This window comes from Stigmatopora argus, chromosome 13 (assembly GCF_051989625.1).
Source record: "Stigmatopora argus isolate UIUO_Sarg chromosome 13, RoL_Sarg_1.0, whole genome shotgun sequence".
Classification (NCBI taxonomy): domain Eukaryota; kingdom Metazoa; phylum Chordata; class Actinopteri; order Syngnathiformes; family Syngnathidae; genus Stigmatopora; species Stigmatopora argus.
In genome coordinates this window covers 10,580,172-10,606,475 of record NC_135399.1, presented here as the reverse complement: position 1 = coordinate 10,606,475, position 26,304 = coordinate 10,580,172, and the positions used below count along the sequence as shown (strand labels likewise).

Below are 26,304 nucleotides of genomic sequence, written 5' to 3'. Positions count from 1 at the left end.
AATGGTGGATTGTGAAGGTCTGTTGACCTGTGGTGGGTGGTTGGGGTAGTTTAAGCTTTCCTGGGAAACACTGGGTCCCAAATGGGGCTGATAAACCGGGTAGTCCCGACTGAGGTCATCTGAGTCATCATCATCAGGGCACACGAAGTAGCCCCCGTCAACTCCTCGGGGTCCCCATGTACTTCCGCTGCCACAAGAAGAGTAGCTGAGCTGGGACATGCAGCGAGATGGAAAGCTTGGATTGTCCGGGTACACAAAGTCACCTAGAAAAACAACGTTTGAATTCAAATCACAACCTAATGACATTTTCCTGCCACAATTATTTCCATTCTTTACCTTCCTGAGGAGTCAAACTACGGTGAGACCCAACATTCAGGCTTTTGCGCTGCTCTTTTAAAAATGGATGGAAGATGGAAGCCATCTCAGCCTCCCTTCCGTCATCATTCATTAACATGATGTGATCGGAATTCTGCATCTACAAGAACAATGTGACATCTGAAATTCTTGACATTTAAGTATTCAATTATAAATGTACAGCAGCAAAAGTTAACACATCAGTTTGGAAGCAAGATAGCCATCATTTGGACTCCATGTGGAACTCATGCTTAAATTTGAGCAGCACATACTTGGTGAAAGTATTGTCTCGATTGAGCAACGTCCTGACATCCCAGGCCAAAATCAATTGGGTCAACTGATAGGCGCCTTTTGTTTTTTTTCATCTGATGCAAACGGAAGGAAAAACGATTAAATCATTTCATTTCCTGAGTAAATGAAAAAAAAGTATAAACGAACAACACCATAACATCATACTTGTGGAGTCAGAGTCTCATGTACCTGATTATACGTTTGTGAATCAGTGGCATCCACACAACTGTCTTCAAATCCAAGGGCTGGTGGAGCAAACATCATGTTAACAGCACTAGTGCATTTTTCAAAGTATTTGATTGAGGTGTGGCTTTGTGAGGTCAAACTTCAGCAAAACAAAAATGTCACGAATGGATATTCCGAACGCTGTCATTTTGTAAATTTGCCTCAATTAAAGAGCAACATTCTCACTATTTATAAACTTTGATCTCCAGATAGAAACTTACTGTTGACTTCAGGGTTGCTGCGTGTGTTGTATTTGTGAAACCCTAATGGAAAAGCAAAAAGAGATGATATTTACTAAATTTCTGTGACTAAATAGTCACTATCTTAAGTGCTAGTCCATGAGTCTCTTTTTCAAAAGATTTTGTTAAACTAAAAGACAGATGAAAAGCACACTGTGTCTCTATAAGATGACACCGGCCAAGCTTTTGGGGCCCAAAGGACCACAAAAGAAAGCTTACGACACATAAACACTGTGTGTGAAGTCATGCAAATTGCATTTAATCCCCCCAGTCACATGAACGTCCTCTTTCGAACAGCCGGAGATGACTTGAGATTTATTCTCGAGGGTTTAGTTTGATTCTTTGCCATTGTTTTGTGTGTGTTTTGTAACCATTGCAAAACCGATTGTACCTATCTATATAAACAAGACAGGGTTTTCCTTTTTTTTTAGAAGCACATCACATCATTCCCAAATAGACACGTGACTGGACAATCACAAGGTCCGTTCAGCTAAGTCCTGCGAACCGACGGTCACTCGGCCTCCTTTTCCAACCGTGTGAGTCAGTCTTAGCGCTACCAGGAGACAGCTGGGTCTTTATAATTCCCTCACGTATCAATGATCTCACAAGGAGGCTTGGTCTACAATATTTTGGCGAAGCTTTGTAAAGTTCATCAAGTAAAAAAAATGTGCAGAAATTGAATTGGATTGTCACGATTGAATGCACTACCTTTTTACTTTGAGGGGATTAGATGGGATTTAAAAAAAAAAAAGAATCTGTTCTATGAACCACTAGTCAAAACATAGCTTTTGGTACATATTGCATAAATATGCATTCACTATAAATCATTCAGAGATCCAACAAGATCAAACAATTTCTTCACGAAAATAAGGCCAAGGAAAGGGATTATCGGGTGTTCCTGAATGTTTCTATCATTGCTAACTCGACCAGTTTCAAGTTCCTCCATGTTGTTGCAGTCCTTGTTTCCTTCCACTTCAAAAGAACTGAAGATCCTAATCAATCCAGACCCAACTTCATCCCTTTTTAATGCCTTATCTTACATCTAGTCATCCGCAGTGATTGAAAAATGAAGTAAAAAAAGAACACTAATGCATATGTGTAAAAACGACTTACTTTTAAGGACAGTGAGTATTTGTACTTTATAACTTCCCACCACCGGTTGATCCCGCGTGGCAAGAACATGCAATATTTCCAAAGGACAGAACTAAAGCAACAAAAAAGCTGACAATGTGAGGCCTGATCCAAGATAGAAACACAGCTAAGACTGTGGCTGCAGCTGTGAGGATCCAGAGTGAGGGGGAACAGGAAAAAGATGGAAAAGATTAAATCCCTTCAGAGATTTGGCTGCCTACTAATGTGTGACTTGTTATCCCTAAAAAACCTGACTCAATGTCAGAGGAATGAAATCCCTCGTGCATCACTCTGGCTTTGGGGGGGTGTTTAGCTCCTTGAGTAGTTTTAGTTATCCTCCATTAGGATTTTAATAAGGCAGGGATTTACCTGGAGAAATCAACATACTTTTTGCCCCTTATGGCTTTCTTTACAAATGCACAATTTAGTTAATTTTCACGATTGCGCCATTTGTTCTTGTGCTGCCTAGCCAATTTGAAATTACATTACTACATCCAGCTGTTAAACAATGTCACTCATCGGGGCTTGTCTTGTTGTATAAGTGGAAACAGACTCGCTCCACATCTTATGTGTTGAACCTCAGAAGAACATCATGAATTGCAGTTACAACACCCTCTCACCAACAACAATATAACTGTGTTCCATGGGTGTCCTCCGAGCTATAAAGTCTGGACCATCACCCCAGAAAGCAGACAAAAGGGCCCGTTTGGGGCTCCTTTGACTCTTAAACTTAAATCCCCAAATTGGCCCATTTTCCAGGAGGCAAAGAGAAAAAAAAGTGACGTTTCATCCGTGACTCCGTGCAACAGAAGGCTGTTCGACATAAATTTACCCCAATTCGAAACCTCAACCATAAGTGTGCAAACAGTTGGTAAACCTTAATCCCAATCCAATGGAAATGTGCTTGTAGAGTAAAAAAAGGGGATGTCCTGATTGTTTTTGATACAATATTTTCAAGCTGCTTTGCTGATATCGATCCAATACCTATACTTTTAGACCAGTAAAAATAATACAAAAATAATCCGACCAGAAAATGAGAAATTGAAGGTTTTGCATCCAAGTTATCCCTACTGGTAGGTTGTGAAGAAACGCTAGGTTTACAAATATTACATGTTGCTCTCGTGCCAGCATAAATTTCTAAAGAAAACGAGTCTCACACAGCAGACATGTTTGCTTAGTGCTTTGATTCAAGGAGCCGAAAATCGCGATGGTGCTGAAAACTGGACTAGGTCCGATTACGTGACCAAATCTGAACCTTCTGTCCGATCCTCCAAAAATAGCCATATTGGGCACTGATACCGATACTGACTGAAATCATTAGTATTCTTCATCTAAAACAAAGAATCTCAAGTGAGACAACAGCACAGAAGCTTAAAGCAATGAAACCAATAATCTACAGATTATGACAATGAATTGCAAGAATACAACTGCTGGATCTGATGGTCCAGTGCACCCTAAAAGAGCACACTATGTCTACAGTATTTTCTTTTCCACTTGGCAACAACTCTTGAAACCACCCAGATTTTCATTGTTGCTGGCCAAGTAATTTGAATCAGCTGCTGACATTCAGTCTCTGCAGAAAGACCGTGAAAGTGTTTACTAAGTCTTCTATTTGACTGCATGCAGATTTTCACACGGATCTGTAATTTCAACACTGATTAGTTATGTTCTGTGTCCCTTACAACATAATTCACTCTATTGATACTTAGAACCCCTCCCACTGCCCGAAGAGGTAGCCCAACCATCTACAATAGTCTGCAGTTAATTCAAGACCCTTAATGAAGACAAATAAAATGCGTAAATATTGATTACTTACCTGCATCATCGTCATCGTCAGAAGAGTGCGTGTGCTTTTCACTGAGTCTTTTGTAGAGCGATCTCATAACGTTGGCGCTGCCGAAACGCTTAAAGCGTGCTTGCACATTCTCGTGGTACCATTCCAGGGTGCCAATCTTGAGAACCCTTAAGAAGGTCACAAATCAACAAGAAATGACTGTATAACAACCAAATACAACAAATCTGAAAGCACTGCCGGCAGTCGTTATCGTCAAATTTAACGCTGGTTAACCTTGTAATCTCTAATCTATCATGAAATCATATTGTGAAATGAGCTTTACGCTTTTCAGACAATGGGTGAAACATTATATCAGATACAAGTCTTGGAAACAGATGTAAATTAAAACCAGGAAACAGGTTGAAAACATCTGGTTTGTAGATTTGCAGAACGGTATCGGACATAGAATGGCCATTACTGGTTAATTTCAGGGTTGAATTAGCCTTCAACACCAACCAAACGAACATGCAAATCGTAACAAGTTCCTAATTTCTCTTTCTGGGACTTTACAACATTTCTTACCTGGCCATATGACAGGGATCACACACCCATCCATGATCCTTGTTGTTGTAACGACTACAAGAGCCGCATATGTACAACTGACAGTCCAGACATTGGCGCTTGCTGTTGACCAGGAACTTGAAGGCTTTCAGACAGCGAATGCAGTGCGACGTGCTCAAATTTTGCCAATGACCCAACATTTCTCTTTTGCTGTCTTCTAGCTCAATCTTGGTCTTAAGCTCTCTAAGAAAGAAGGGAGTAAATTTTTAGATTTACTGACTCTATAAATGTTTAGTTATTACATTCTTGGGTTAGGTTAGGTTAGAACTTTCTTTCATCCCGTATTCGAGAAATTTCTTGGTCGGAGTAGCAAGACAGATACAAGACACAGAAGACATTGTAGAACTAGGAAATAAACTGGAGCCACACACAGGAAGTCCACAATCACTGAACAACATCACTGAAAGGATCAAAAATTGAGTTTTAAGGTTGTTTTGAGAATGAAATGACTCGGAAAAATAAGAATATTCACACTCTCTTTCTCTGAGAAACATATACACGCAACCTAATGTTTTTACTACAGGAATTCTGGTCATTCCTTCAAAAAAAGTTGGCCTTAACAATATTTAATGTACTTTTCAGAATAAAGCCTCACTGTTCTAAGAGCAACTTCCCACAGGAGTTCTTGGATGTATTTCCAAAGTTAAAAAATAATAATAATGAAAATTTAAGCCAAATCTTACTCAAAAAAACATGTCTTTCCCCTTCTTTGGTGTGACTTGGCACTGCTTCTTTTGTGAATGACTTCAGTGGTTTGAGCAAACATGGCGTGAAGTGAAGAAAAAGTGTGTTGATTATTTCAAAAGTACTGGCCCCAAAAGTTAAGAAATTGAAGGGGGAAAAAAACTAAAGAAAAGTACTCCCAGACATTCTGGATTGCCTTATTAGTTGGAATCTGGCAGAACACCCATGAAGGATGAGTAGATGCTTGTTTTTCATTTAGCTTCCCTTTGGGCCCAGATTATTAGCTCATTGCTCAGATCAATAGGTTAAATGGAATAAACTACTTTGTTAAGATCATGCAAAACCTCAACAGATTTGGCAGCCTGCTTTGAATAATCAAATAACTTTGGCCTTATTTGGAACAGCAAATCGCGTTTGAATTCACTAAACAAGTTTGAATTGAATTATTCAAATGAGATGTATAATGCAATCAACATGAGGGATTCCTTTTTTACTTGGCTTGCATTTAATTTGAATTGGAATCTGATTGGGTTTATTTTTCATGCCACTTAAGGTTAATGTTATAAATCTGACAGGTCAGATAATTCTAGGGTCTTAAGATCTTGGCGTTAAACAATTTGGAAAACAAATAACTTAATAAGAATGACTGCATGTTGGAATACAGCTATGAATGCACATTTTTAGGATATTACCTCATTTGTAATGAATGATTAATTCAAGTGGATTAGATGTCACCGTCAATTAAAGAGGGAATACGTTTAAAGAAAACTAAGGGGAACAAACAGGTACTTTTCTTCACAGTTTCATAATATAAGTAAAAAGTAGTCACATATTCTCATAGGTCAACAAAATAAAAAGATGGACATGTCATAAGAGGGCCCTTAAAAATGTCTTAATGCCCCGAAAGGAAAACTGAACAGTTCTGCATTATAATTGCAGACATTTTAAAGTCACAGAGCCTCCAAAACTAGTTTCTCAATCAATATAAAAATGGGTGGATATGTTTACCGAATAAGTATGCATCAAAAAGTTTTAAGGAGCCATGAGATGGAAGGGGCCATTTATGGTCAAATGAATACTTTGCACATGAGATGATTAGTGAGTTCTCAAAAGCCACTAAAGAGCTCAAAGTGATTCAATTTTGACAACCAATGGCTGCAACTTATACTATAAATTATCCTCTACATGGCTGCAACTTAACATACTATAAATGATCCTCTACCTAAAGTGACTTTCACATTGAAATATCAGCAGTGAGACCATCAAACAATGCTACTTATCTTTACTTTTCATTCAAAACCGTCTTTTTTTTCCCAGCTTCTCTGGGAAACATCCGGAATGTGAACACATCAGCCAAAGTTTCACTCAGCCCCAAACAGCTGTAAAGATTTAAGCAACAGATTGTTCCCAGACAAAGTGGCCGGCTCTATGTCCTTTATTTGCAAAGATCAGTGTCTTTTGTCATCTCTCGGTAGAATATAAAGCTCAAGAAAGCAGCATCTTTTAAGATGTGAACTTAGTTCAACAAAATGTGGAAGTGGGCGCCTCTCTGTGCAACACATATCTGGTTGCATTTATCTTTTGGGAGTAGGCAAGCGTTGATAATGTGAGTAAATCAGTGTAAAATATGACTCTCGTGGTCAAATGAGAATGTCGTTTTACCTCCTGATAGTGTGTGAATTGTTGGGATATGACAAAACCAATGAAGAAGAAAATCAATTCAAACTACAGAGTTCTAATACAGACGTTGAAGGGGAAATTATATTTAAAATGCCTGAAAGCCTATAATGACTTTTTTGATTCTCACCTAACAGAGATATTGATGTATCATTTTGCATACATATTTCACTAAAAATTGTTTAGTTTTATAATTTTTAAAGGGTTTAGGGGGTAGTATTAAAGATTGTGGAACAGATTATGCTAATGTCAATATATAATATGTCAGGTTAGGACATCACTTCTGGAAAAAAATAATTTTGGAAGAAGTATCACTGTAGTTTTTGTTTTTCGAAACGGTTGCAGTGGCCACACTCAAGTTTCAAGACGGTTCTTCTGATTAATTTTCCAGCTTGTCTCTTGACAATTATTTTTTATTGTTATTGTTATGATTAGACCTAAAAGTATTCTTCCTATGGATCACTCCCCAAACCATGTGTTCCAATGATTTTCTACACATGACGTGTATTAAATCCAGATGGAAAATTTGAAGCATTTGGGTTTGACAACAAAAGTTGAAATCAAAGATCAATATTCCATTTAAGCATAATGTAATTATAGCTACATTAAACAAGTTAAAACATGAACATATGACTGTCAGAAGAACTTTGGGGATTTTCCTGTGGAGATGACATGCATGCTACTTATAGATCTTTCAATCATATATATATATATATATATATATATATATATATATATATATATATATATATATACATATATATATATACATATATACATATATACATATATATATATATATATATATATATATATATATATATATATATTATCCCATGTCTCATATTTATATTTTGATGAACTTCAGATAACAACATCTAGTAAAACAGTTAAAAAAGTAAAATATTTCAATCCACTTTCTCACCCAAGCCTATCTTCCTCTTGCTTCCTCAGGTGGAAATCTCGCTGAACAACACGCCACACGTGACTGGCCTCGTCATCTGTGAGCTTAGAAAGATCCAGCTCTTTTCTGGTCATGGCACCTCGCATTGTTGTGAGTTGGTCCTCAAATGTCAGTTTATCCACCTGCCACAAAAAAAGTATTGGAATTTATAAAACCGCAAACCCAGTTAAAACATGCTGAAAAAAATCCATCAGTTGCACTACTGCCGATAGTCGGTCAGCAAAGCATGACCACAATGTGTTATTGAAAACACCCTAAATCAATTTGTTTTGAGGGCTAATTCATTAGAGGCAGCCATCCATTTCAGCGACCCTTTAAGCGCAACACAAAAATACAGCCTATCAGTCACAAATCCAATTGAACAGAAATAAACGTCAAGTCTAACACCCACAGACGGAACTCTTTCCCACAAGTAACATGAACAGAACATATCTTCAATAAACTCATATAGACAAAATGTTGTTTTCTTTTGAGATCTGTAAATTAGCACTGGACATAAATTGCAGGGTTCAAGTGGGGAGAAAATTAATGGCTTATTGTCTTAAAAGTCTGGTCTAGAGACTACTTTTAACATCCTCCCCGACCACCCATCGTTTGAATCTAAAAACTGCCTTTATGTTCAAGACAATTAAATAATTAGATATATCCATCTAGCTGGACATATCCATATAATAATGAGTTACAATTCAATACCCTCAGTATTTATTTTACACTTAGGATGACCATCAGAGAAGGTTAAATGTCCTATTTTTGTTCAAATCTAAATAAAAATATAACTCTATTTTGTCGCACACATCACAAGGGTTAGAGTTGATCACATTTGACAAAATCTTGAGTACATTAATTACCGCAAAAGCTCTTTTCCAAAAAGCACAGTAAAAATGACGTGTTGACGTCCAGTGATATGGAGTAACTCACCTTATTGATTGAGGAGCCGCAAACGGGTTATTTTCTTTCAGTTTTCACCAAACTGACTGCAGGGCAAAAGCAAGTGGCGGCCCACAGCAATTCTAATCACATGTCTTGTTAAACAGGGGGGGGAGAAGAAGAAGAGAGGGGGTAAGGGCAAAGAAGCTGGCTTCATTTGAAGTATAATATCTGAAAGCAGTGTACTGGTATGGCGGGGTTATGTATAGGCCATCTTAAATGAAGCGTAAATCTCAAGTCACAAGTCAGGCAGGTCATGTATGAGGTGTTGAGACTTATTTAAAGCTGTTCTTCAAGCTGAGAATCCAGTCGGGACTCATAACATAACTCCCGCTATGAACTTTCATACTTACAGGAAAAGAAATGTAGAATCATAGAGTCCGTTCAACGTGATTGCAATAAGACATTCTGAGAGGTAAAACACATCAAAGTGTGTCTATAGTCAGTGCTGTGAGTATTTAGTCCAATTTCCTCTTCCATTGCTCACTGGGTTTGTTTTTAAAGTGGCTAATTTGAGCCACGGGACCCACAGCCAGCAACCCTTTTTCTTATTTGTTCAGTCAACAGTCTCTTAAGTCCTTCTGCGCAGCAGATCCACACACCAACACAGTAGTTGCAATACATCTGAAATGAAAGCATGTTGCAGGTTTAAACATTTTATTGTTATACTTGTGCTTTTTTCAGCACGAGAATACAAGTTGTTTACGTGATTCTAATTAGAAGCAAAAAAATGTTTAGTTTTATTCTTCTTTTAAAATTGTTTTTGCTTTTCAGTTTTCATTATTTATTTTATTGCAATTTGGATAAATATTTGGTCAAATTCATGATGACTGTAATTACACTAATACAATTTAATCTTGTTTTTTAACATTCATCACTTTAAATTATACTTTCCCATTAGGGCCTATATGTATGTACTTTTAGGAAAGTAGCCATTGGAGGAATACAAGCATACATTACAAAAATATTTAATATAGTTTTTTTTTTAAATTGTCAGCAGTCCAGGGACTTGTTTTTTATGATGGCACCTTGATGTTATCAATACGTGATCGTTGCTCTTGAAAATCCAACATGCAGGACTACAAAGTGTGCTATAACGGCCTAATTGCCTGGCTGGAAGTGGGAGATTCTGCCACTGGGGGAGTTTGCCTTCTTAATTCCAATTTAATCACCTTGAACCAATCCATAACACCTTATGTGGTTCCTATCCTTGTTAATAACAATCACTCACATCATGTTGATTGTCACTGATGTATGGCAAGCACACTCGTGACCGTTTCAATGACTTCTTCTCCTCCAGTTGTTTGGTAGTTGTCAACGTATCTGTGTTGTGCATTAGCTACACCTACAGGATGACCAGAATGGAACAACCAATAATCAGAAGCACGTAACAAGAGTGTTTGGACTGTCTTCTCAAAAGGAACGAGCCTGTCACATGTTTGGATGTTATTCATTAAAAAAAGATGGAAAAAAAACACAAACACACAATGATTCATTAATAACCAAGGGAAAAAAAATAACAAAGGATCAAAGCGTCCCAACTCAAATGCCTATTTCATGTTCCGTTTCAGGCATGAGTCATAAGACCATTTTGCGTGTCACTGTGATAGAAATGTTTGCCCAATTTTGTCAGAATTGATCAAACTGGCGTCTGGGCATGATTTAATGTTCCTTTTTTAAATTGGCTTTAAAATTTAGCAATACTTGGTCATATTGAGATCATTTTAGGCAGATTTGAAAAAAAAAGTTTGGCCACAATGCTCACTTAAAATAGTTGACATTTTGTCCAGTTTCAGGCATTGGCCCTTGACAATTCTTCCACCTGCCAATTTGTGATTAATGTACTTCAACCAAAAAATAACAGACTTCTTATTCATTTATCTTCACGTTTTTTTTCCCTTATAGACCTTTCCAACTTATTATCACTATAAAAACTACTGGATTGTTTTTTTTAACATTGTTAGAGCACCCTTGCAATACATGTCCCTTAGAATGCACAAGCTTATTCACAATTAGTGCATTTCCCGGAATATTTTCTTCACAATTAACTTAATGACTTTTGGGCGTTTTCTTGACTCGCTTTACTTTTTTTCCTGTGTCGTCAGATTAGGACCCTCAAGTATAAACATCAGTTCAGATCTGACCTCCTTGAGGGTCCATTCTCTCTCTCTCTTTCTTTCTCTCTCTCTCTCCCACTCGCCCTCTCCCTCAAACTTCCCCATGAGCACAGCAGTTGATGCTAATTACCGAGGCAGATAGAAAGTGTTGTGATGAAACCATGATTGCAGGAAATGCTCGCATTCCTCCCCTGCTCCATAAGTTTTATGCACGCAAATGTACACTATAAAGTCCCATTCCTGCACCTCTCAACCCTTGTAGATGTTTACAAAAAGGCAGAACAGGAACCCAAACATGCACTTCGTACATATAAACATAGCGTGATAGCAAAAGCGATTGCCTACTGGTTACGAAAGGTGACAAAAAGAGCGAGATGCTTTCTCTTTAAATCCATATCTGAAAAAGAGTGAGGTAAGCCTTTGGAACGAAACAGTTATGTTTCGTGGTCGTGTTCAAAGAATCTTGGTGTGTTATGCAACATGGATGATATCCAGCGGTTTTATGAGAGAACCAGTATTTTATAGCTTTTGGATGCTTTAAAAGTTTCCTTCTATAAGGAAAGAGAAGAGGTTCTTTTTCACACCGAACAAGGTTTAACTAAAGAAAACAAATAATTGGTTAATGGTATCAAGGAATGTGGTTTCTATTTAATACCTTATTCAGTTGTTCTGAAATCTAGGTCTATGAGCTGTAGATGGGTGGTCCATTAAAAAACCTAGTCCTCATAAATTGAATTGAATGCTTATAATCATTATACGAGTATTTGCTGATTACATTAATCTGAAACATGTATATTATTTTTCGATTTTATTGTTAGTCCTATATTCATTTTGGGTTTTCTGGGGTTTTATGGACTATATTTTTAACTTTTATACTGGACAGTAGCACTTTTACGCTGCCGCTGATTTAATGCAATCCCTAGTGGAAATTGGCAATGCAATAAATAGCCTGTCAAACAGCATAAAACTATATGAGTTCTCAAATTGTTTGGCATATGCAGGTTCACACTCATATTTACATACACATACAAGTTCTTTTGAAATACATCCAACACACACCACATCTAGTTATTGGGTGTTTAAACAAACTCGTCATTTTTCATGATGATGCTGATATGAAATAAATACATTTGTGGATGCTGTTATTATCCCCAACACTAACTTTGGCTCCAACAGTTGTAATCAGCTAATTTTGGGGGGTGGGGTACATCTTTTGCTTTCCTTTTGGTTACAGTGAGTCCAAAATTTGTTATTGACACATTCCCCCCCACGCCCAGTAAAACATCTGCTCGCGTACATGTTGATCTTAAAAAAATCTGCAAAGCTGCAAACACACTTAAGTGCCTAAACACGTGCGGAAAAAAGCAAGGCAATGTTTGAAACGCAGCGTAAATCATCTATAAGTTCTTTCAAAACTTTGGCTTTTTCACCCTTTGGCAACTCCGAGTTTTCTGTTTACAACTTTAGAACCTCCCGTGTGATCTTTTCAGACAAATCCCAAATCTGTACCTGACAGTAGGTATTTTATGTTGCAAATGGTTGAACGGCCTGTCCTATGGTAAAAAAAAACATGTGCCTACTTCCTATTTGTTTATTTGCTCCAGATGTAAATACCAGATAATCCAAATTTTAAAAATAAAGAAACTAGCCTCACCCTTTCAGTACATTTTGAGCTCAGTTTATATAGATTCTTTATCTCTTTCTATTTATAATGTGATAATATACTGTGGTAACAAGATGAGAATAAATTCAGTTCAATGGTACAGCACATACATCTGTTCCTATGAAAAAGGAGGACTGTGCACACACTACCAGATGGGCTTTATCAATCAGCAGGAGATAAAAACCTTCCATTCGGGATGTCCAAGACAGATCATTCGCAACACAGTAAGTATGAGAAAATAATGGCAACTGTATTACTTTTTTCCAGAGTTGTGTCACTATTATGAACTCTTTAGTAGTGTTAGGAGCAACGTCTTAACTACTAATTTACATCTTCAACTTGTGTTGCAGTGTAAGAAAATGTATAAAGCAAGACAAAAACAATCGGAATGTGAACAAAATCAGGTAAAAGAACCTCGGAAATTGATTTAAACAGATGTAAGACGGACTAATTTTGAAGTCCAAAGTGACATACAGAGCGAGCATCAGTTCTTTGCTAAATGTGATATAAAAAATGTAGTGAGCAATCCTTTTAAAGTCTGTTTGGCTAGAGACGATGTTAATAAGGTTGTCATGCCTCTGTTGTGATGTAACGACTCCTCTCTGAAATTAATGTGAATGTGTTTGGACAACACTGCTGGTTTTCAACATGACACGATCCTAACGATGATGTACGTTTTTATTTGTCTTGCTTTATTTCCTAATTACTGTGAAGAAACAATCAGCGCTGCATATTCAGGGGGAAATGAAAGGATACAACTGTAAGTCCAATGAGCCCAAATGAATTCCAGATGTTGAGCAAGCCAAAGTCATGGAAATTCTAACATCTTTAGGTAAACCAGTGTGGTGGAAAAGACGAGCGTGGAGTGAGTCATATCACATCTGTAAACTAAGAGGGGGGGGGGGCTTTTAAGGACAGCAAACTCTCTGGCAGGAAAAGAAGAACGATGCCGACGGTATTCATTAGCATACGCAGAATGTTTTTAATGCAATGTGTAGTTGTCATGGCCGCCGGCATGGGCATTAATAGACTGCAGCTGTCAATAAAACTTGCACAGTAAGGATTCAATAGCGGCCATTGTTCGGTTGAACTGTTGGATCCAGTTTTGGGTGGGAGCTGCTTGGCAGAGTTTGATCTGATCCACCAGAGGAGTCAGCCAGAGCCAATTGCACTAACTGTTTTGCAGTCAGCTCTACTAGAAGCTGGTATCGACAGTTAAAAACAGCGAGTTTTAATGCTACACTACATATAAACATCCAGCAACTCGATCAACGGTCTCCAAAAGGGTGCTTGACTTTATCCGTAGATTGGTATCATTAGACACAATGATGCTATTAACATCATTAAGTACTGCAAAATATCAGTTCTGAGATCAAGATGAATTGCAGTGAAGCATTCAAATGACATTACCTCATTCCAAGATCTCATTTTTTAAAATTCTGTAGGCAACATTAAAAGATTTTTCTTTTTAAAAGCCTTTGTGTGGCTTGTTGAAGCATCTAATCATCAAATTTGGAAGCTGTTCTCTGACATTTTGGTGCAATTACATACTTAAACACTCTAATACACTTTATAGTTCAACCTCCAACAGTGAAGAAAGGCATTGTGTGAAACTGGCTTTGGTTAGATACTGTTGTAAGAGTAAGAGGTATAACAGGCTGGGGGAAAAAAGCAAGGAATATTCCAGAATGTCTTTCCAAACCCCAAATAGGCTGTGGAAATATGTGTGCATCACACAACGGCTCTTGTAAAAGACACAGTTTGCTCCAAAAGCGTGACTCTGGAGACAGAGGGTTCTTTTTCAGTACTATAATGTAAGTGTACAGTTGGAAAATGTTAACTTCTGTGCATAAGCTTCTATCTTTTCAAAACTGCCCTCCACATAAAAGTCCAGGAGGAGTTATAAATAAACTACAGATATCCATTATGTCAGTTTTCATCTTGTGCAATCCATGGGAGGGCTTCTTGCACAAAAAGGGGGATGACTTTTGGACAGATTTTGGGGGGAGCACTTTTACTGCACCTGGCCAACGTACAATGATGTTTTGAACATTCTCAAGGAATTCTAAATCCGAGCCGGAATTCTAAACCTAAGCCTTCTTTGTTTTGTGCTTGCTTTATTGCATCCATCACAGGGTACCTTCAATTTTCGGCAGCCTACTATGAAATCTATCTCAAGACTCTCAAAATAGTCTATTGTTTGGTATGATTTGTTTTGATACTACTTGAACTTGTGCACATTGTTGTGTTGACACAAACTGTTTTGAATTGAACCCTCTTCGCATGCAAGCACAAGATTTTCCAAGGCAACAGCACGCTGAAATGACAAACATTTTCATTGGGCTGTCCACAAGAGTAGGCCATCTGAGAGCAAAGCATGTCAAAGGAAGTGGGATCCCAAAAGATGTTACATAGCTGCACTTGCATGTGTGCAACACATTTCCATGTTCAACGTGATTTCCTTTGGTGTTAAACTGATTTATTTAATCAAACCTTCAAGGAGATCAAGATTATGTTGAGGAGCATAGTTAGAAACTTGCAAATTCAAATGCATGAAAAGTTGAATATAATAATCCTTAAAAGGCACAACATGCATATGTTAATTACTTGCTGATTAAACAATTGGAGGAGCTACAAGCCGACAAAGTAGGAACTCTTGCAAATGACATCAGTTCATTTTTGCTTTCAGGAGACGAGCAGATGTAAAATGTAAAGGGGGCGACAAGAGTACTTAAGCAGATGTTCAAGAGAGGATTCAACCTTTAAGAGGAAATGTTGCTGCTAAATGATTTGCAAGATTTTGGGGACTTCCCTTTGACCTGTTCTTCAACGATTACTGTTATGCTTCATAGGTTGAAAAAAAAACATGCAGACGTGGCATGTTAAGGTAAATAAAAACGCTCTTGACATTTGTTTAGTGTCATTTTTGTCTCAATTTTAAGGATGTTCAACAACATGTATTCAGCAATGTCCTAAAAAAATGCAATGTGACACAAAATTTGGAGGAAAAATGAATTGTAACCGAGCACATGAAAAAGTCTCAAGACCCCTTACCTATTAGTGGACTCCCATTGAGTAAATCCGCAGATTCTCCGTTTTTCTCCTCTGAGTAGTGATGATTTTTTTAGCACTGATGAAGCCTATGAGAGAGAATATAGAACAGATCAAAATATATCCACGTTAATGCATCCCACATTTACTCTACTCCATACCACGTGGATGCAAAAAACCTGCCAGAAAACTTGTGGTATTGGACATTGAATTATTAGCCTTTTAGTGAGTCAAGTGTACAAAACATAACATGCGCATACCAGAACTGTCACATATCCAAGAATAGATAAACTAACAAATTGTTGATGAAAGTTTCTGCAGCAGCATATTTTTTAAGCCAAATAAAACAGCAAAATGATAAGTTAGTTGTTAGACTTGGCGCAACTTTGTCATCACAAATGCTGATTTTTTTGGCCCAAGAATTGTGAAGAGTAAAGTGGCCCTGCATGTTTTAGAACTGAGAAAACAATTATAAATTTTGCACAGGTAGCAGTCTACTGACTGGGCACTATCTGTGAATCCTTGAGCAAGGCACCAAAAAGAAAATAGTAGCCCTTGGAAAGGATAAATGAAAATAATATGTGGTTCTGGCTTTCTCTGGCTGGGAATATTTTTTTCTTTTGTCCTTTGCTGTGTACGGCTGCAGTCCTGAGTTAAATGTCTGGAATTTTGATCACAGGATCGCGGAAGTGTGACCATTGGGTTATTTTTGTTACCTCTCTCAGCAAAGCTACGGTCTCACCCAATTACTCACTTTGACCAGGGCCACCTCTAGGAGGAGTTTGGTTAGCCCAAACCTGTCCTTTATGGAGACATCAAATAGTTTGTGTGACGTATGACAGAGGAGGGAATTGGAATTTTGTGAAAGGGGGTTTGTGGAAAATGACTTTCAAAAGTACATCCAACTGGTTACAGTGCGTAGTTTTGCATATCTTGCTGCTTTGGAAGGCCACTTTCGGTGCTTTCCAGAATCTCTGTCACACCCTGATAATGACATTTAAAAACTCAGGGTACAAAAATCTCACCTGGAATCTCAAGATAGGCTCGTTTTCTTACTGTGTACAACTATAGCCATTCATTTTAATTTACACAAACATGAATAGTTTCATATGCTGTGAGGAAGAAACATTTGTCACCATTTCTCAGTATTGCAAAAGAAAAAAGCCAAAAGTTATTATAATTTCCTTTTTGTGAATTCATTAGTGTCAAAAACCTCACATCAGTGCATGTACAAATAAAATGGTGATGTACTGATACATGAGGTTTGAATAACCAGGAGTTTTTGCAATCATTTAACTTCTCACCTCTCAACTTCAGGAAAAATATGACTGATTTATTAGTTTTGCATATATTACATATGACTCAGAGTTACTTGTTTGACTGAGACATCTAAGGGTGATTTATTCTCCAATGTTTGCGCCAGTACACTTATTGTCCATTAAGTATCTTCATGGGCAATAGAGTAAGTGATCATGTCATTCTGGTATGAGTAAAATCGCCAAGTATAAGTTGATGACTAATGCAGCTATGCTCTTCATAATTTCCACATATACAGTTTGGAAGAACCACTCCCGGGCCACAGAAGAAAATGGCCACTTGTCTTTTTTTGAACGGGAATGATAAGTCAGAGAGGATTAAGTACAAGTACTGCATTGTTCTCGCGCCAAACCCAGAAAGCCGTCAAAGAGTTCTTCAAAACAGCTGTCTAAACGTACCCCTAAAATATATAGATTATCACAAAAATACAAGCGCTGGAGAATATATTGTGAATTTTTGCGCGCATCCCACACATGATAATAATATAAAATACAAGAAATTCTGGTTACGTAAAAATAAACCTCACTTCCTATTAGACTATTAGGTGACTCCTCAAATAGGTGGGAAATTGTAGTAAGATTTTGCTGCTTATTAACTTCCCTCAGGGCAACAAAGCTTAGAAGATCATCCACGAGTGGTTGCCTAGCACCTCCACCACAACAGAGCATTGCTTTGCCGCGAACGTTCGCATGAGTAATGGTTTTCGGTGGACAGAACATGGACGCACACGAGCCAATGTTATAAGCGCTTCCATATGGGACTTTTTTTGTGTGTTTTTTGCGTGCATTTGGTGAATAACGAATTGTGTGTAACTGAGCCTGCTTAGGATACAAGGTTTTACCTTTGCTGATAGTAGACCGCAGACGGAGTGGAGCAAACAGTTGTGCAGATGATAGCCTGATGTCCCAGCACACTGGCCTAAGGAGAGAATGTCTGTTTTAGCTCACCAGTGAAAAAAAAAACCCTGTGGAGATCCTCCTCCGAGCTCCGCAACATACTCTTGTTTGGCATTGGGATTTGTGTCTGCTTAACTGAGCTGTGCAATCTATAAAGTAGGCCCAGAAATATTTAGTGTAGAGCCAGGGTTCCCCAAATTGGCTGCATTTGTTTATGCTGCTTGACTTTTAACAGGAACATCTAAGAGGGAGCATATACCTCCTATTCGGGGATCTCTTGAGACTTCATTTTAAGACTTTGCTATTTTTCTTTTTCACATAATCAAAACCTTGCCCTGTGCCTCAGGTCCACTGGTCTTGGACGCTCTAGTGTTTTGCCTTAGTCCTTGAGAGAGACCGGACCTCACACCCAAACTAGAAATCCCTGAGACTAAGTCAAGATCAGGACTTTTGGTGGTCCAGACCAAGACTATGGCTATGGAAACAAGACTGCCAATTATTTATTATTTCTCTATTGTTTCTGAGTCAAATTCTGTTCAATTGTTGACCAAATGTCACGTTACTTTTTGTAACTAGCATTGCTTGCTTTTAAAATATTGTATTTTTATTTGTGTGTGTGTAAGTTTTAGTCAGTGGTGTTTTATTGAGTGCCCTACATTTGCAAATGAGATTTTGTGGCTGTGCTACAAGACTAACTCACTCATACACAGCCTGTGTTGGTCCCTCTGCGGGTTCTAATTCATCCAAGAAAAATATTGAACCTTTTTACTCTTAAAGGAAACATGTCAACAGTCCTACAGTTGACAGGTCGCATGCCTCAACTACACACTCACTCTGGGGCCAACATAACGTGGTGTAAAAATGTATTCAATAATTAGCACCTCATTAAATGTTACACCGCAATTACCATTTGTGTTAACTGTGTGCTCATTGACGCTTGCCACTAAGGCTTGGTGGCATATACAGTACATTACAATGAACTCAAGCTGGCCCCTTATGCTGCACTGTAAACTATCATTATAAAGCCATTAAAATGCTTTTGTTTTTTTCCTATTGTCACCAAAGAATTTTATTCACTCCAGTGTGATTACCAATGTACTATGAAGTGCATTCATGAGTGTGAGAGGATTTTTATGTATATATTCAACTTTTTTTATCTACTGTATAACTGCAACTAATTTCAATGACACAATATTCCATGATTAGTGGATTAGGTTTAGCTCCCACTGATGGCAAATTATGTAACAATATCTACAAACTTGGAATTCATACCAAAGTAGCATCAGATTAATATTCTTCATCTATTCTCCCTGTAAAAAAAAACTAAAAGATGGATAAGCATGTCTTGGGCACTGAATGAATTAAAATAAATGAGGGATACTTTCACAAAAAGAAGAAAGACAGTAATTATGGTGTAAGATTTTTAAACAAATGTTCCTCAAAATAGCCAACATTGTGTTTTCTAACAGTGTCTCTGATTAAGACCCCAGGTTAGCTTGAAACTGAAGAATGGGGAGGAAAGAGGAGAGTTGGCGCTCAAAAAGGCCAAAAATCTTTCAATAATCAGTGTTATATGCACGCATAGCAAATTTCGAGCTTTAGTGTTTGTATAAAAAACCAACTGGTCCCCAGTCAATCACAGGCACTGACAGCACAAGAAGAGAGTCGAGGTACAGTATCCTACTATGCTTCTTTCCTGAAATTTGTGTGAAACTCAACGGGATGCAAAAAGCTGAGCTGTGTGTCAGAAAGGTAGGAATGAAAGTAAAATGCTAACAAACGGCTTTTTATGCAGCATGTGGAAAGTTGGTAGAGACAGTGGAGATGACAAGCTAGAAGAAAGAAATTGGTGATCTCACTGCCTTCAGATCCAGACCAAACAGGGCTACAGTATGTGTCTGCTTTTCATTTAGTCCTCACCCCCCTTCCTCTTTTTCCTTCAGAGAGAAGTGGGAGGGAAGAATCGAGTGAGGCGGCAGAATTCCAAGAGTTTGGAAATTTGTCCCATCCCAACATCGAACTCGGCGCCACAGCTCCTCTGGGTCGAGACCGGGAGGGTGACTGCCTGCCTGCCTGTCCTAAAACACTTTCCCCCCTTTTCGGACCTTACCAAGAAGATAATGACCACGAGTCTGCTTGCTGACATTTACAACTAATAGGCTTTTTTTTCTTGCACCTAAGAAGAGTGTGGAGAGCCCACTACATCCGTCCAGGGTAAGTTTTGAAACATGTTTGTATGATACATGTTATAATCCTAGGGTTGTCCATTTTATCTCAAACTGCTTAGGGCCAAAAGGTGAGTGGAAAAGCTGATCTCAAAGGGATGTTGAGCTGGTTTTCTGTTGCATGAGTAGGTGTGTCCAAATTGTCCACTGGTACTATTTGGGTGAAAATGGGCCCATTTAAAAATTAACTTTCACCATACTTTTTGATGACTAAACGGATCACCTCTTGAATCATTTTAGTCGACCCTTCGGTTATACTCACAAGGGTCTCGGGGGGTGCTGGAGCCTATCCCAGCTGACCTCGGGCATTAGGCAGTGGACACCTGAATTGGTGGCCATCCAAATGCAAGGTCCACAAAGACCGATTTAGAGTGTTCAACCAGCCTATGGTGCATGTTTTGGGGACGTGCGAGGAAACCGGAGTATCCGGAGAAAACCCACGCAAGCAAGGAGAACATGCAAACTTCACACAGGAAGGTCCAGACCTGGTATCGAACCCTTGATCTTAGAAGTGTAAAGCCGACACGCTAACCACGCCCCCTTATGTTATGTGAATCTCATATTAAACAGTCCATTTGTAGATTAAAAAAAATCAGAATTTTTCATTTACAATTTTTCCATTCCGTTTTTTTTAACTGCAAAATTCACCATTGTGGAAATGATTATATTTGTATCTTATTTCCTTCCCGCTCGTTATATATATTTTTTCAAAAAATTTGTAATATTCATTTTAGTGATGATCAGCCAGAACGTGATATTAACCCAGGATTCAAACCTTTGATTATGACTATATGAACAATCCATACATTTCCTTTTAAAAGAAATATTTTTGGAGAAACATCGAGGCTACACAAACCCCTCAGTTGCATAGCGGAGGAGTCTTTTGGGATGGCCAAGTTGTTTCCACTAAGCAGTAGCCTAAAACCACACCTTCCGCTCTCTCCCTTTCTCTCTCTCTCTCTCTCTCGACCAATGAACAAGAGAATGTGAAGACATTTCTTTCCACACAACTGGCCAGATGAGTCGTGTTCAGAGGAGAAAGAAGAGTATGAGGGGGAATGACAGTAGAGAGCCAGCTGTAACCTATCGATATGCTTTAGACAACAGCCACACTTACAATCAATACTAATGAAATATTAAAACGTACGTCAGGCATAAATCCATGGTGTATATCAATCAGCTCTCGATGGAAATCAGTAGGTATTGGCACCACCTCATAATAATGAGATTGTTCATAACAGAAAAGACAGGACTGCAATAGAACTGATGGTGTACTGGTTCATTCGCCTGACTTTGGTGTGGACAGCGTGTGATCGATTCCCCCTCAGTGGCAGCGTGATTAGAGCTGTGACTGCTTATCTGTCTTTGCGTGTGCCCTACAACTGACTGAAGATCAGTTTAGGTTGTAGTCCACCTTTCGTCTGAGGTCTCCCATCCTGTGACCAAGCAGTGTTGAAAATTATTGAATGACTGCAATTAAGCCTAATTCGAATATTCATTGTCATAAGTTTATCAAAGACTGTTTGTATGTTAGCTTTCATTTTTGATATTATGGTTAGAGTCTACTTTGTTGTCTGTTCAGTTTTGTTCAAACTAAAGTTTAAACAGCACATAGTTTTACAAAAACTTAAGATAAATACATTCTGGAAAGATGAACACATTGCTGTCTATTGTGCTCACATAATTTAGTGGAACCCCCCTCTTGGATGCTCATATTGTTTCTGGCAAAAGTATCCTTAACAAAGGATTTGAAGAAATACACTATCAATCAGCCTGTTTAATGGTTATTCCAGTCTCTCATGTGCGCTTGCTATTTTTTTTTCCATGATGTGGCACAGATGTGCGGAAACTTGGAACATTCTGAAAGCTTCTGTATTTTTACGGCAGTGGCTATCTGTAATTGGGATGGGTGTAAATCAACAACGAACACTTTAAATGTGAGCCGTCGGTTGGCAAAAACGCCAAATCAGAATCACATGTCATGTTTTTTAATGTCTTTGTCAGTATTGGTTGTTGTCCATGTTGCCACTTTGTGCCAATTGTCACTATTCTGATCTGTGGGCCAACATGAAGGCCTACGATGGGCAACGTAATGCAGCCCGTGCACATCTGCTCCCTGTCAGACAGTCTAACATGAAGCAGCTGTGTCGAAAACTCTCCTCTGAGCTTGTAACTTTATCATGGAGCCTCCTCTCCTCTGCAAGTCACATCCTCCTGCTGAGAGGCTGGGCTTGAACTTGGAGTTGTAACATGCCTTTGTATTTTGTCGGGAGGTGGCAGTGTGGAGTTACAGTATATCATTCGTGGTGTATAAATAACAAAAGAGACCTTTCACTCCACTTTGTTTCTCCATAAAGTCCCAAAAAGTTAAGGTGGGTAGTCATAGCTCATGTTTAAACTCGTGTTTAGCCACACAGTTAGTAGTGGTTGCTGGTATGTGCAATATGTAAGGAGAGAACTTCCTAGTAAAAAAAAGCTACCATAATTTATAGTGTTTCACACAAGCACCCCTAAAATGGCACTTTCAAAGCTGATTTTTCCTTGTGGTTCCTGTATATGCTGGTATGATGCTCAAGATTTAAGGTTCTATAAAATCTGTGTTGAAAGATATGGAAATCCATGGATGCTTAAAATCGCATTGCAATTGGAGGATGATGTGAATGATATAAATTGAGAAGGCTCAAACACAGCTGGAATATGAATTTTAGCAAGAGGAGAAAAAAAACTGAAAAAGTTAAGCAGTAAAATCTCCAGCAGACGTGACGTCACAGTGTTCTATGCAAAAGGGTGTCAAGCATATATGAGTTAGGAAATATAAAAAATAGGCAAAAATGAGGGAATTTTGCATGTTTATGTTGGGAAAAAAATCCAGGAAGAAAAAGCTTTTAACTTTAATGAATGGAATAAATCACTGGGTGTGTCAAATGCTTCTAAGAAAGCCGCAGCAACAATTTCTTCCTTATAGGGCAGTGCAGAGGTTTCCCTGGAATCTTGTTTATGATAATTTTTCTGGCAAATGACATAATATTGCCTGAATAAGTCTACAATGGCAGACATGCCTGAAATTAAACAGGAAGTTAGCCATTTTGGAAAATAGTAATTGCTGACAAATCCCTGACTTTGTACTTTGCCATTCTCCAAAAAGATTTGCATCACTTAATTTGGGAGCAGATGTCAAAATGAAAGTTATATTTTAAAAAAATGAGGCTAATTTCTATTTCATCCATTATGGCAGGACCCTAAGCATAAAAGTTTGGTCAAAAAAATCATTTCAATGACTTTGGGCTGCAATTGCTCAATTATTGCTTGGAAAATTCAAAAGCAAAAAAGGGCCATTTCAAGGATTTAAAGTAAACAAATAGATGAAAAGGTTGTGCAGCCATGTTTTATTGCTTGGAAAGTTTGAAAAATTTTGCCCCCTGAACTCAGTTTGACCTATTAACATAAAGACAATTCATTCTGGAGGTTGACCATTTTCACTAGAAACCCAAGCATATTGGGTCAATTTCAGTGCTTGCTTTCAGGGCCAGTTAATCACTACGCACAGCTTTAATAACATTTTGTTACAGTTAAGTGTGACATTATGTGTGCGGTCTCTTCCATTCAGAGTAATTGTGTAATTTTGTGTGTGGTCCATTCCAATCCTGCCTTAACAGTCACTTTTTACTAGTTAGAGTCTAGAGAATCGTGCTCTGCAAGTGCTCGTTTGCCTGATGGTCATGGTAAATAAGCCTTAGCCAGCATGTTACATAACAGATCACTTACACTATGTCATCACACATACGCACAACCATTGTTTGGTATTTTTGCAAACATGTATTTTTCCGAGACAGCACATTAGAGTGGTCAGCACTGTTGCCTCATATTGTTGCGGTTTGAGCTTTTCTGTTTGGCATTTGTATAGTTGTCTATGCCAGCATTGTTTTTTCTATTTATGTAAAAAAAATAAAATAAAAAAATTGTGGGGTTTCTCTGAATACAGCAACAAAAACATGTATATGTATGTACTATATGAAAGCACAAAATTGTCCATTGGTTTTAATTTGAACTTGGCCTCTGCATCGACTTTCCATGCAAAACTCGTTTTACCACAACTGTTTTAAATATGTTAAAAATGCCATTACATTTTGGAGGTAAAAATACTACCTGCTGATTTAACATGCAATTCAAACTCCAAACATGCCATGATGTATGCAAGCCACGTTTAATGTATAAAAATGTTTCATGTAATTTTAAAAAAAAAAGTGTTTTGCATTCTCAGCTTTTTTATTTAATTGAAATTTTTCTTTTTGGTTTCTTTTGTAGATGACGAGTTTGCGGTTGATACCGCTATGTGCCGTTCTAGGGGTCTTGTTTTCAGGATTTCTCCTGAAAACCGACGCTCAGGAAGGTAAGTTGAACTGCAAAAGCTTTCGTGACTGTGACCCTGACATTTTTCTTACAGTTTTTGAAAAAATCCAGCCATCTAGCTACATATGTAATTAGGTGGTAAGCTCTATCGTGTTTAGACCAAGAAAAATATCTCAAGCAATCATACAAACGATGTCCACCATTTGACTTTGAAACGGATGTTCTATACTCATTTGGGATATTTCAAGGAGTCTTTTAAAAGCACCTCCAGCGATAACTTGTCCCGGGCAACCGAGGGAGCGGCACAGGTGTTAATCGTGCTAACTGATGGCCGCTCGCAAGACGACGTGGCCGAGCCAGCGTGGAGGTGTTCGCCCTTGGGGTTCTGGATGCTGTGGACTGGGCCCTCAGGGAGATTGCTAGCAAATCTCCTCAAACTCACGTATACAGCATAGGCTCTTTTCTGGCTTTAAGGGATCTTATCCAAGATTTAATGGTAGGGCTTTGCGACACAGTAGGACAGTTTGGGGGGGTGCCGATGCCGAATGAAGCTCCCGAGGCTAGAGGAGGGACAGGTAATAAAATGGGACGGTCGTCCACTACCATACTAATATGTCCACATGTGCCAGATGGACTCCGCTGCACATGTGGCTGACTGTTTTACCATTAACGCACAATCAGATACACTTTACCCACAGTAACCTTTTATGATCCACCAACTTGTTATGCCCACATTTAGAAATTCACTTAGATGCATGTGATTGAGAGAGTACACCCAACAAATAATGTCAGAATTGAAAAACATTGAATTGATCTTATTTACATTACCTTCATAAAGTAATTACCAATCTCATAATTAGCCTAATCCATTTTTTAACTGAGAAACTTTAACCCACAGAAATTATGGGATCAAATTTGTGTGCCACAAAAATATATATGATTCCTGACACTAGATGGGTTTAAATTGAGGTTTAAGTAGTCAAAATCTGTACACAAATGACTGTTAATTGCACAATTGCACATCTTGTATCACAGCTTCTACACCAATAAGTAACCTTCTAACAATTGCTAACCACTCACCAACACCACCTGCTTGTGTGTTTACATGTTCACCTTTATCCATCAAGCTGTGTCAATGTTTTTAATTGTGTGTTTAAAAAAATATGTGATGTTTTGTATCTAAGACAGTGATGAATCCGCCTGGACTCCATTCTTATCCTGCTGAGGACGTACTAAAAACAAGTCCATTGAGAACCCTGGTTCACCCGAACCAAATTTTGGATATAGAGATTGTAATGATTTTTTTCTCAATGAGAGAGAAATGGTCATTGATAGTGAAAAGACAAACATTTTGTAGTGGTCAAAAAAGTACAAACTTCAGCACACGAAAGAATGAGCGGACGGGTCATTACTGGTCAAGTTATCTGAGGTCTGTAACACGAGACTGCATGGTTGGCTGACACCATTGGGTTTGTTCAAGAAAACCTTTTGAATGTAATCATCAAGATAGATATTTTTTTTATTCTGTCTCAAAGGACTATAAAACATTTTTTTAGATTTTTTAGGACATCATTATTCCAGGACATTTGGTCCACATTGATTGAATATCATATTTACATTATAAATTCTCCTCCAGAACTGTTGCAAGAGAGAAGATAAGTTCTTCACTAAGTTCTTCATTTTACATGCTCCGGTTTGACAACAGATGCAACTATCAAACTATAATGACTTAAGTTTAGTTACACCCATTGTTTTTTCAACAATTTCTTCATATCCAATTTTTTTTTAGGTTTCAAGG

At 38.1% G+C, this 26,304-nt stretch overlaps 2 protein-coding genes across 12 annotated transcripts in view; one reads left to right on the top strand and one right to left on the bottom strand.

Moving 5' to 3' along the window:
* mlphb (melanophilin b) overlaps positions 1-26,304 on the bottom strand; it is a 60,582-nt gene that overhangs the window by 2,754 nt on the left and 31,524 nt on the right. For 4 of the 9 annotated variants that reach the window (XM_077616625.1, XM_077616626.1, XM_077616619.1 and 1 more), the window contains exons 5-17: positions 17,877-17,953; positions 15,722-15,807; positions 10,119-10,232; positions 9,241-9,511; positions 8,879-8,982; positions 7,922-8,082; positions 4,597-4,818; positions 4,057-4,202; positions 1,092-1,133; positions 835-890; positions 627-719; positions 337-475; positions 28-263 (exon numbers count right to left, since the gene is read on the bottom strand). In XM_077616625.1, coding sequence (XP_077472751.1) covers positions 28-263; positions 337-475; positions 627-719; positions 835-890; positions 1,092-1,133; positions 4,057-4,202; positions 4,597-4,818; positions 7,922-8,046 — 1,059 coding nt within the window. In that variant the 5' untranslated portion in view covers positions 8,047-8,082; positions 8,879-8,982; positions 9,241-9,511; ... (1 more) ...; positions 15,722-15,807; positions 17,877-17,953. The other 5 variants (XM_077616623.1, XM_077616620.1, XM_077616621.1 and 2 more) reach the window with 5 other exon arrangements.
* The window catches only part of LOC144086644 (collagen alpha-3(VI) chain-like), a 43,661-nt gene continuing 37,308 nt past the window's right edge, over positions 19,952-26,304 (top strand). For all 3 annotated transcript variants that reach the window (XM_077616617.1, XM_077616616.1, XM_077616615.1), the window contains exons 1-2: positions 19,952-20,145; positions 24,462-24,546. In XM_077616617.1, coding sequence (XP_077472743.1) covers positions 24,462-24,546 — 85 coding nt within the window. In that variant the 5' untranslated portion in view covers positions 19,952-20,145. The remainder of the gene's footprint in view (positions 20,146-24,461; positions 24,547-26,304) is intronic.